The sequence below is a fragment of the Macrobrachium rosenbergii genome, chromosome 50, assembly GCF_040412425.1.
Source record: "Macrobrachium rosenbergii isolate ZJJX-2024 chromosome 50, ASM4041242v1, whole genome shotgun sequence".
Classification (NCBI taxonomy): Eukaryota; Metazoa; Arthropoda; class Malacostraca; order Decapoda; family Palaemonidae; genus Macrobrachium; species Macrobrachium rosenbergii.
Window position 1 is genome coordinate 27529154 of NC_089790.1, and position 12832 is coordinate 27541985.

The window sequence follows — 12832 nt, forward strand, 5'->3', positions numbered from 1 at the left end:
TCGCTAATCTTATTACGAGACTCGTGGATGGAGGAGAGATAAAGGACAGACCTCCCTGCTGGAAGCAGAAAGGCTAAGGTGGTGGGGTAGAAGACGGGGGCGGGGGCGGTGTGGAATGGAAGAGGGGAGGAGGGGGCGGGGAGAAGGTCCTTAAACTGCAGCAAAGGAAAGACAGAGAACTTGGAAAGACAGGAAGGAGGAATAACTGCAGGAGAGAGGTGTCTTCTTGTCTGACGAAACTCAGTCATTTTTTAGCTTCATTTTTTTTTTTGCAGGTCAAATCTGCTATTCTTGATGTATACGCTAAAAAAAAATTATTTTTATTCCTTATTCTCATATAGGTTGCTACTTTAGAATTGACTCTCTCTCTCTCTCTCTCTCTCTCTCTCTCTCTCTCTCTCTCTCTCTCTCTCTCTCACACACACACACACACACACACACACACACACACATTGCTTTTACTCTATTCACGCGAAGTTTCCAATTCATAAATAAAGATGCTGCTCAGTTTCTCTCTCTCTCTCTCTCTCTCTCTCTCTCTCTCTCTCTCTCTCTCTCTCTCTCTCTCTCATCTAAAACAACAATATTGCTATTATTATTATACAAAGCTTGCATTTATGGTAGTCGAGAATAGATGCTAAAAATAATGAGAAAAAAATAAGATAACAAGAAGGGAGTTTTAGACGATAGTCTTGGTTTTAGAACGCAGGTTCTGCAGTCTAACCAGCGGAAGACTGTTAAATATGACACCTTCCATCTGACATAGTTGCCACAAATCGCGCCAAGGTACTTTCATCAGCAAAAAAAAAAAAAAAGAAAAAAAGAGGATCCTAACTACCAAATTAGGTGAGAGAGTTATGGCCTTAGGCATAGATAAGACACAATTTGAAACGAGAGGTTTTGCCGTAGGTCACGGTTGTCGAGTCCATTCATGATGTTTACTGATGTGACGGGTCATGGGGTGACATCTAGGGGATCCTTTTGTTAGGTAGAGACGTCAGCAGCTCGAAAAGGAAGACAAACTACGGGTGGTCCATTCGTAAATATTGCCCTCGGTATTGCTTGGTTTTATAGAGAAACGAATATTGCGTTCGGTAGTGTATTGTTTTGTGGGTGAGAGAGAGAGAGAGAGAGAGGGGAGTTAGGAGAAAAAGTTCAAGGCGTGAGGAGGGGCTGATTGTAAAGGCCAACAAAAGAAACGGCTACTGAAGAGCGAGGGCCTCTAGTGCAATGACTTCATGATTAAAAAAAAAAAAAAAAGGCACACGACTTAAGACAATAGCTGATGGTGACGATAAATGTTACAAATCGTCAAGGAAGGAAGCTTATGGAAAAAATAATTCCTTTTTAAAGGTATATGTTTCAGTGCGGTTTGCAATATTTTCAGGAAAAGAAAAACAGTTTTAATAGGAATGAAGTAGGGTATTTTATTCTTACATTATATGCACCTCTGGCACAATGGATTTGTCAATTTTTTTTCCTTTTAAGGCAGATAGCGGGTTGTGTGTTAGGGTGGGGCTGTTGACTTAATGCACGTTTTTCTTTACGTGGTCTGAAGGAAGAAGAAAGAACGGATGAGGAAATAAGTGAGTGGGTCTAACCCCAGTACGTGATAGATCCTCCTTCTTAAAGAAGAGAGACAATAGACCGGAGGGCATTAGTAGAGAGAGTATTTCATATCATGAAGGTAAATGGAAAGAAAGTCACTGACTGTGACAGTGTATTTGCTGGAGTTGTCAATGAATTTCTTCTTTAAATCCTTTTGAATGAATTAATTGTGAAATTTAGGCTATAAACCAAGCACTAGAGCACTTTCACTTACTCAGTGCTGAAGACGGGCAAAAGATGGAATTAGTGGTAAGACAGCAAGATAAAGAGATTTTTGAAAATAAGTGAGATGAAGTACAAGTATAATTTTACCAAAACTTGACGTGATTCTCTCATGTTCCCAATATTTATTTACGTCAAGACAAAACCGTCAACTTTCGACTGACCCACAGTTATCTTCAATAAATAGATTTCTTAACATTCGTAGTATCATAAATGACAAAGCCAAGAAGGCTTGTATCGATTCCGTTCAGTATCTTTTTCAGATGTCCTTCGCCAGCACGAAGGAAGAAATTTCCTTGACATTGTCAAATATCAGTTCCTTTGAAGACCAACTTCGCAGGACTTTGCCTGGAAAGTTGCCGATGATAGAAAGACTTAGAGTCGTACCCAGGTGAAACATCTGCATTATATTTTGTAAGACTAAAAGCCTGGTCGGTAGGCTGATACGCATGCAGTGATACTTTCGTTGTGATATAGTTATTTTTTACTGGATTGGTGATGTAACCATAGTTAAATGAGTAGTTGAAAGGTCAGTCTTTTTGTAACAATTGATTTCTGTAATTGTTCAAACGGATATTGACGTATCTCCGGAATCCAGATGCCTCCAATGAAGTCATTTTCACCTGGGAGGATTGAATATATGAGCCTGATGCCCGATTGAGTGAAATAGAACACTACCTAAGGCCGTTTAAGCCTCCAAAAAAAAGGGGGGGGGAGTTAAAACAATGAAATGCTTATCAGAAACATTCTAGACATACAGCAGTACTATTATAACGTGAAAAACTGAAATTAAACCTGGTGGTTTTGAGCAAAAAGACTATTGTGTACAAATTGACAATTTTTCATTTTCACTGGTTTTACCAAATAGAACCATAGAGTAATTTAATTTTCTAACAGAGATCCTCTCTCTCTCTCTCTCTCTCTCTCTCTCTCTCTCTCTCTCTCTCTCTCTCTCTCTCTGCTCACGGTAACTAATGAAACAGTCGATTAGTTTTAGGAAAATTCATCATCGGGTGAAATTGAATTCTGGTAGATATTTCACAAATAATTGGCTTTTCTAAGCGAAAGGCCTACGGGGACTGGGACGTGCCTTTTATTTCTTATCCAAGTTACAAGATAACAGCTGTCGATGTATATGTATAGTTTAATAGAAAGCGTTTCTTCCAGAAATTGTGTCAGAGCTTTGTCGAAATATATGAGGTCAACTGTTGGAGAAAAATGGGAACAAAATTGACTGGAGTATATTTTGTACGTATGAAATACCGAGGTGTATATGTAAAACATTCAGCGCTGTCGTTCTTCTCAGATTTTGCTCGAATTTGTGCTGCCTTTTCATCTTGTTTGTATTTAGTTTCATTTTGCAATTCTTATCGAGATCAAGGAGATTATGGATAACAATTAAAAATATGAGGGTGCCAGCTATCGAGGTGAACTCTCTGCGGCGTATGTGGGGTGTAAAGAAAGTCGATAAACTGTGAGAAATGTTGAGATTAGACGACATGGTTAAAGGCTAACACAAGGAAAAATACTGATCATAGTATGCTGAGAAGGTTTGATCACTGTAAGAGACAGTCTAGTTAAAAGGGCGTGTAATATTGACGTATAGGGAAGAGGGGGAAAAAGGAATTGTTAGATAAAAGGACTTGCAACCGAAAGAACAAATTTGAGCAAGATACAGATGAATGTGGCTCTGTATAAAAAAGAAGGGGTAGATTTGTGCGTAATATGAAAAAAGTGGTCCGTAAACGGAAATCTCTTCATGGGGGAAGGGGCTTGTAACCTTGGTGCTACCAGCGTCACAGAGGCAGTCACACAGGCATTATGTAGTAGGTAGAGATAAAGAAGGTTTTGTAGGTAAATAAATGAAGAATGGGAGAAACTGCAAATACATTAACGACTGTTATCAGTTAATTCTGGTTTTGAGTGAAAATAACCATTAATGACTCGACAAACACTAAATGCAGGGTCTGTTTGTTTTGTAGTCATGTGGCTATGCTGCCCAATTCGTTTTACAGCTGCTTCAATTCAAATTCCTGGCATTCTGGAAGTCCTAAGTTAATTTCTATATATCCCTAACTGCTTAATAGTAGCCTAAGTATTGGCTTGCAAGATTAATGCCGGTTTTTATCCGCCCTTTTGAAAAGTAGGTTGAGTCAAGAAGCTTGTAAATTTGGACAATTTTGGATGAGGGTGGAATAGACTGGTGACTTAAAGAACGAGAAATTGTTTGGCGTTGTAATTGCTGCATAGTTTGCTCCTTGTTGCTGTACTTAAAGCCAATGTTCATCCAAGACCAAATTTATATTTTGGATAAATGTCATTCACTTCAGCTAAGTTACTATTTCATCTGGTGACTGCCCTTACGGAACCAAAGTGTACTGATTACAACTAAAAGAAAAAGAATAATTTTCTATAAATGACTAGTCATCACAGACTGCTTCCCGATTGAAAACGTTCTTTCTCTTTCTTATCACATCGCATTTGGCTACACAAACTGCACCATTTACTTTAATCATGCACATACTCTCGATCTTCCTGGATTCTAACACCCCTTCTTTTTAACACTTCACTCATCACCCAGAAATGGCCATGGTCAGCAACTACCTCAGCATCCATATATATATATATATATATATATATATATATATATATATATATATATATATATATATATATATATATATATATATATATATAAAGCAACACTACTACTTCATTTAAGACGCCAAACGGTAATATTTACGTTGAATGCCACAAAGCGTTTCCACCGCTTCAGCCAAAACTAAGAAAGTTGTCGACATGATGTCTCAGGCACAATCGCCGCTGTTGGTTTTTTTATGCACTAGATGTGTTATCAGTGTAATATTATATATATTAGATTTTGCAGTGGCTTCAGTGGATCAATCTTATTTCAATTGTTCCCTTTTTTTACCTGTACTCCTGTGTTTATTTAAGGTGTGGTGAGTTGACATCTTTCGCCTTGTTTGACAGTTTTAGACAGTCAGTCGGGTTTAGCTTGGCAGCGAGTCAGGTTCTCAGCAGCTACAGCATCATGGAGACTTTATTTGAGCAGCAGGTATTTGTTACCTGGTGGACTGAGCAGATGAAAGATGGTTGGATGGCTAAACCATAGTCATCTGTGGAGCAGATTAGTTCCAGTTCGACAACAGACATGTCTCGACGATTCTCCCGTCATTCATCTGTGTTGGTGGCTGAGTTGCAGTTCACAGTTGATGGCTGTTGTTTCGATGTCTTCACAGAGTTTGTCTGATTAAATTCATCCTTTTTAACAGCTGGCACAGTTCTGTTATCTCTACGGAGATTATTGTGTTTTTCTGCGCCACCTTGAGTAATTTGTATACTTTTATTTATGTTGCTGCTTTATTGTTTATGATTGTTTATGCTGCCTGTTCATTTTTTGGCGATGCCTGTTCGTTGATTTATGCTGCCTGTATGATTGTTTTTACTGTCTGTTTACATTATTGTATTTTTTTATTGCACTATTAGTGTGGTAATTGATATATGTTTTTTTGAGACGATTTTTTTATTATATTATTATTAATGGTGTCGAGCAGTGTATGGCGCTGGTAACTGTATTTTGAGATGCTTTTTTGCATTAGTATTTTGACTGATTGTTCAAGTCATTTGTGTGGTCTTTAAGACTTGTTCATTGATTTTGACTGCTGCTGTTTTAACATGTATTTAATGAATGTTAACATTTATTTAATTGGTTATTTATGGTAAATCTGGACACACACATATATTGTAAATCACTATACATAATAAATTAGGATTAAGGTAACTTTTGTGGTTTTGTTTTGCACCCTCCTCCGTAATTTGTCTCTGATCCTGCCAGTCGTTCAAGACCATTCTATTTTTTTTAGAACATGTAGAACCGACTGCCGTTCATCACATACTGTAGAACAGACTGCAGTTCATCACACACACACATATATATATATATATATATATATATATATATATATATATATATATATATATATATATATATATATATATATATATATATTAAAATATATATATAAAATATATATATATTAATATATATATATATATAATATATATATGTATAATATATATTATATGTATATGTATATATAATTTTACCCTGATCACCCAGCAGCGGCGATTGTTTCAGACATCGTGTCGACAGCTTTCTTAGTTTTGGCTGAACCGGTGGAAACACTTTGTGGCATTCTTCGTAAATATTACCGTGTGGCGTCTTAAACAAAGAAATATATAGTGTTGCTTTGGTCGCAGGCAGCGTGTCTCCTCGTTGAAAGCCGTATTCACCACACGTGTTGAAAGCTCGGCAGGTCGATTGCTACTTTTTGCTTTGTATTGCTCCATAGTCTAGAATCCCGAAAGGAAATGTTAGTCACATCTAGATATCAATTTTGTTTTCAGTTTCAGAAATAAATCAAAGTTCGCATCATTGTTTTATGCTCTCTTCTAATGCCGACAGACATGAAAAATCAAATATTGTTATTCACAGCCTGTTGTCAGGTAGCTGAGTAATGTAGTGCAAAGAAATAATATAGAATTCTCTTATGTCGTTACTTGTTAAACCAGTCAAAACTTCATTTTCTGAATTGGTGGTAGAGGCTGAGAATGTTAGAAAGCGTTGAATCTTTAGCTTTTTTTTTTGTTACTTGTCAAACACGGACGTAACCAATTAAGGCTCTTGTATGTTAAGTGAAACAGCGTCCTTCATTTAACAGATTTATTACAAAACAATAAATAACAACAATTAATAAACCTGTAATATAAGTCTTGCCTGCAAGACAGAAATACTTGGCTATATGTTTAAACGACGATAGTGTTATAAATTACGTAAAGAAGTGGTTGCGCTCTTTAGGTAATTTTGCGTCTCCGATATTAACAAAGCTTCGAGGTTATCTAACATCGACAAACTTACAAATAAAGCTGAGATGAATGACATGATATAACACTATTTATATATATTAAGCTATGAATTAAAACAGATTTGGTTAATGAACATAGATATGCGTAGAAGTTTTCCATAGGCAGTATTAAGACAGTATTAAGACAAATAGATACAGCTCTTTGTTTTCAATATCATGCCATCCGATTAAATATAGTGGAGGTGATGCCTTGCTAGATGTTATTCCAGCATTACAGCAACCTTTAGAGAACCACTACAGCATACTTATACCATTGCCTGTATGCACGCACGGCATTTTCACAGCCAGTTACAGTAAAGAGATTCTCAGTCATGTATAACTTTAACGTTCAAAATTCTTCGCATTTGCTCACAAAGATTTTAGCCTTCCCGAAGTCTTTAAAATTGCTAAGCACTTAACTTCCTTTCTGTATTTTGTAGTGCGGATATAAATAACAAGTTGAATCATGCTTGGAATCTGTTTTTCCTTAAATTAAATCTCTGAAAATGATTGTAATTAGACGTTTGTGAATGGGATCTGTTTAGGCTTCCAGGATGTAACATGGATGTCTATCGTTTAGAAAGGAAAACAAGTCGAAATGTTCTTAATTGTATTATCTGACGACTCTTTTTCTCGTAAGTTTAAATTCATCCGTTATTTCTGGATCTCTTCAGGGATGCTTTCTCTTCATTGATGAAATTGTTAAAGATATAATGTAAATAGATACTATATGTCAATTTCAAATGCCCACCACAAGCAGTTTTAAATTCATTTCTTTATTAGCTTTGGCGAACAACCTCTTAGTTGTTTGGTGGTTTCGTTTAGGTTCTTGGACGCAGCAAATCTCTTTGCATTGAAAGACAGGTTTCTTTCTCATGTATAGACTTAGAAACGTCTGCTTTTATCCAAATCTATATATAAACGAGAGCCTCAGGAAATGTGTCAGTGTAACGACTACGAAGCTGACTGACAGAAATCTTCATATTGATGACATATCTTTTGAAGATAAACTGTAAATGTCTTTGCAACATCCGAAAGAACCAGTTTTCTTTCGAAGTGGATATGATTCCGTATAACGCCGTGTGAGACGACGATTCACTATTATATTACTTTATGTCAGGGAAACAGCCAAACGTAAATTACCATGACAATAGCTGGTAAAACAATTTTCCATTTTCAGTACACTTTCTTTCCCTTTTTTCCCCACCCGTCGATAGTTAACAACTAGATCGCCCTCACCCAACCCCGCCTACGGGATGCAATATATACCTGGGTGATTATGTATTCCGATGACTGCAATTCGCACTCAGTTACCTGTATAAGTGTACACTATTGTCAAAAGTTTTCTGTTTAGCTCTCCCTAATTGGTCAATTATTATTATTATTATTATTATTATTATTATTATTATTATTATTATTATTATTATTATTATTATTATTATCCAAAAGACGAACCCTGTTTATATGGAACAAGCCCACAGGGACCATTGACTTGGAATTCAAACTTCCAAAGAATATGGTGGAATATGGTGTTCATTCGAGAGAAGTAACAGAAGTAAGAAAAGTGACGACGGATACCGTACAATCTTTTGAATTTACTATCATCATTGTCAGCGATACTATTACTATGATTATTATGGGACTACTTCCATCTATCAACCAATTAGACTCAGAACAAAAAGTCTTGCAGTACTTGATGTGGCGAACTTGGTTGTAAACACTTGAATCCATAATCATCCGGCAAGAGCCTCAGAGGGTATAGCTCGGTTGCAGTAGCTGTTGCCTCTTTTGGATGGATCTCGAATGAGCCGTCCGGTACACCCTCATCATCTTCTTCGCCGAATAAGGGCACCTGGAATAGATCTCCTTGCACTTGTCAACAGAGCCGTGGGAGAAGCCCAAGAACGAGGCGTAAGAATAGTAGAGCTGGGGTGTTGACATCTCCTGAAGGTCTTCTGCTGACACCACGCCCCTGGTGGGAAAGAATAATAATAATAATAATAATAATAATAATAATAATAATAATAATAATAATTATTATTATTATTATTATAACCATATTTTGAATGTATCTGTTCTAATGAATAGAGTTTGGCATTCCGTAATGACGTTACATAATTCAATTGCACTGTAACATTATCATTGCAACATATGGTTCACCATTAACCTTTGCATTCATGAATTGTAAAAGAAATTTTCATTGAAACCATATTAAAGGCAACAGTGGTAACTGGAAGAATAAGATGGTTTTGGAAGAGATAATGAACAAGGGTTTAAGGCGAACTAGAGGTGGTGAAATATTCCCACTCTTAAAGGTGTCATTTCAATTTCATAATACGTCCCAACAATAATTTTGAAGACCAGAGACTTCTAACTATGATAGTCTGATATATTGATGAAACACAAAAATTTTCATGTCCAAATTGACCTGGACTTTGAAAAACACCAACCACGTGTCATTCAAATCAAAGAACAAGAAATTTGGCCTTTAAATTGACTCGAGAACTCAGACAATATGTTAAGGTCAAGAATATTCATGGGAAATATTCAACATCCCAAGAGCACATATCTACATGAATCGCAAAAACCAAATAAAGATAAAATTTTAACCTTTTGAATATACCTCTGACATTGAATTATTAGTCAAGATAAAAAAATCGATGGGAAAAGTAATCATTAACCCCGAATACACTTAGCTTTCAAGTCTCATTTAAGTAAACGACTAGTTCCTGAGTTTGGGTGGCCTTCAAAGCTTTGAAATGACAATATACTAAAAATACTAGCTGGTATTCAGTACTTTTAAAAACTCATAAACATTCCTGAATTGACTTCGATTGTTATCAGCGGCACAAAGCTAAGAACTTGTGTGTATTCCCTTCAACAACTTTCCCCTCACTTGAAATAGGACAGCATCATTCTCTCCTCATCGTCCAGAGGGGCTCCAGCCTTCGCCGCCAGCTCACACGTCAGCCTCAGACCACACCAGTTGTTGTCGGAGGCGTAAATCCTTTCGAATTCGTTGGCCAGTTGTGGGTCGTCCTGGTTGTCAGCCACTATAGACCTGAGATCGCGCTTCCTGCGAAAGAATTAGAAATATGTTCGTTATCGGTAAATGTCGATCACTAAAGCTAGTGCCTGAGATATTTTCTTATGATGTGGCTGGCTGGATAACGCGCTGAAAAGGTAGCCTGTATCATGATACTCCTTTACAGAGATATACATGCCCTTTGATATACTATGTCAATGGAAAGGAAACAAAATGATAAAAAGTGAAGGTTCTTTAATATTGTGCACCTTTTATTTGTAGGTAAAGGCTGTGAAAGGCAAAAACAAATAGAAGCTCCATAAAACTAGAAAGAAGAGAAAAGAGACCTGGAAAGGATCAGGAACAGAGGTTCTCAGTGAGGGATTCTAAGGCAAACAGTTGCATTGACCATGCACATACATTAAACGTCAATGATGATATATACCAACCTCCTACGGCCGCCATTCAGCACTGCATGGGCAATTGTCAACAGGGTGATGGCAGTTCCGGCTCCTATTCCTCCGAAGAGAAGAGCCCCCTCGGCTGAAAGAAACCAAAGAGTGAAAATGTAATTCAGTTGAAGTATCAGTGTATAGATTTAAATCTTTTCGTTTTTTCATGACTCTTGTGGTTTTATCTGAATCTTAAGATGTTAAAACAACAATGAAGGCTTAAAGGTTGCTCAAGGGCGACAAAGGGATGAGACAGGCCATTGTACTGCCGCACGATGTCCCAGAGACCGATTACACACATGATTAGTGGCCAAACACCCTATCAACCCAGTGTGGGACAAGGGAGAACCAGGCAACGGCTGCTGATAACAACTCAATAAGAGTAGACTTAGGGGCTCCCTCAGACCCTCGTCTCTAGCTTACAGGGACAGAAAGGTCTGGTTTTGCAAGTGAAGTCTATCAGTCCGTGAACGGGCTTCCACATTTTTATCAAGGCATAAACGAGTTTCCACATTGTTAAGTCCTAGCGAAACCAAATGAGCTACCACAACAAGAACGTTATACTATCAAGTCTTATCTCTTCTTACCTACTGTAATTGCTAATAACTATTCTTACTGTACGAACAATAATCAGCTGTTGTATGTCTTCAATAAATTTTATGACAGGTATTGTGGATGACACGGGTAGTTACAGGTGATTACCCTATGTCAGTTTCCTAACAGTTTTAAGGAATGCTAAAGCAGTGACTCTTAAACTGGGGGGCGCGCCCCACTAGGGGGGCGCCAGAAGCTTCCAAGGGGGGGCACAAGCAGAGTTGCCAGATGGTGCGAATTATTTTTTTAATTTGTGATGTTACAAAATTGCCAAAAATGTTATCACTGCTTCCATATATTTTCTAATCATTATCTCAAAACATGGCAAAAATTCAAAATATAAGTAAATTTTAATTTCAAATCTTGTTTATGAATTGTCTTTTATTGTTATGATAAGTATAATAGCATACAAATAGACAACATATTGTTTATAGATTATAGTTGACAAAAATTTCAGGGGGGAGGGGGGGGGCGTGGGGTCTATACATAATGCAGAGGGGGGCCCAAGGGAAAAAAGTTTAAGAACCACTGTGCTAAAGGAAGGAAAAATTAACATTTTATATGTCATGCTTTTTCATGCTTTTGCCCTTATCATTGGATATTAATAAAGTAAGAGGAATTTTTTTAATGAAATAAGGGGAATTTTTTATCACTTGTATATTGATAAAAGAAGAGGAAATTTCTCTATTCGTTCGTTGTATTGTAGCATATAATTCGCTGCGTTGTCATTTCAGCTAAGTTAGCTTCATGGTCTCGAAAGAGGAAAGTTATCTGCAGTCTTAGAATTTGCTTTCACTCTTCCGGAAAAAGGGCACAGTGTTTATTCTTTTTCCGTTTTGTAGGTACATATTTATCTCCATGCTTATAATACACACACACACACTACTCACACTTAGATTATACATTACATATACACAATTACACACGCGCGCGAGCACACACACACACAGAACTTGCAAGAGAATTACATAGAACATGCAAGTAAAATTTAAGAGTTTTCAGTGTAAAAACTTCCTTAAAGAGAAGACATTGTTTTTCTTAGTCACCTACGAATCTTTACAGTGACCTGAAAAGCAGTATGCGAGGTTTTATTTCAGTTTTAATTCCGAATACTAATCTGTACATGAATAATATCTTACAAACAAGACTTAGTGAAAATTTGTGTTGAATTCATCTTTAACTGGTTTTATGGAAGAATTCCATTTGCACTTTCTGTTAGATACCAAAACAACACGCAGCAAGTGTAAAATATTAATAAGATATTTAAAAAAAAGATTAAATTTGCTCATTTACATAATACAGCTGTTATGTTTGCAAGATATTATTCATGTACAGATTAGTATTCGGAAACAAACTGAAATAAAACCTCGCATACTGCTTTCCAGGTCACTGAGTAAGTGAGTAAGAAAACAATGGCTTCTCTTTAGGGAAGTTTCTACACTGAAGACTTTTTATTTTCACTTGCCTGTTCTTTATAATCTCTCTCTCTCTCTCTCTCTCTCTCTCTCTCTCTCTCTCTCTCTCTCTCTCTATATATATATATATATATATATATATATATATATATATATATATATATATATATATAATCTCTTTCTCTATTCCATATAGTCTCTCTCTCTCTCTCTCTCTCTCTCTCTCTCTCTCTCTCTCTCTCTCTCTCTCTCTCTCTCTCACCGGGAAATGCAGAGGGATGAAATTTGTCACCGTGAGTGAGGTGGCCTCAGGGGTCCAATTTGTCCACAGCGCTTAACATCACATGAAGGGCTTGTATTTTGGATTATATAGAATGACGCATAATCGTTTGCTCAATAAAGCTTCAAGTTTTTATGTATGGTACTTTTAGGAAAGAGGTTTTGATACATACATACATAAGAGAGGAACTGAGAACAAATTTCAACCGTGGGTAATGGATGTCTAAGGCAAAATTGGAAGTTGTGTTTAGTTTTAATTGAATTAAAAAAAATCTCTGACTTCATCATTTTTGCTTCTCTTCATTTTCAATT

At 36.7% G+C, this 12832-nt stretch overlaps 1 protein-coding gene across 1 annotated transcript in view; it reads right to left on the bottom strand.

Annotated features, from left to right (window-relative positions):
• Positions 1-6573: 6573 nt before the first annotated feature.
• Positions 6574-12832, bottom strand: part of LOC136832888 (uncharacterized) — a 50162-nt gene continuing 43903 nt past the window's right edge. Inside the window, exons 3-5 of the mRNA XM_067094546.1 lie at positions 10230-10323; positions 9652-9831; positions 6574-8727 (exon numbers count right to left, since the gene is read on the bottom strand). Coding sequence (XP_066950647.1) covers positions 8505-8727; positions 9652-9831; positions 10230-10323 — 497 coding nt within the window. The 3' untranslated portion in view covers positions 6574-8504. The remainder of the gene's footprint in view (positions 8728-9651; positions 9832-10229; positions 10324-12832) is intronic.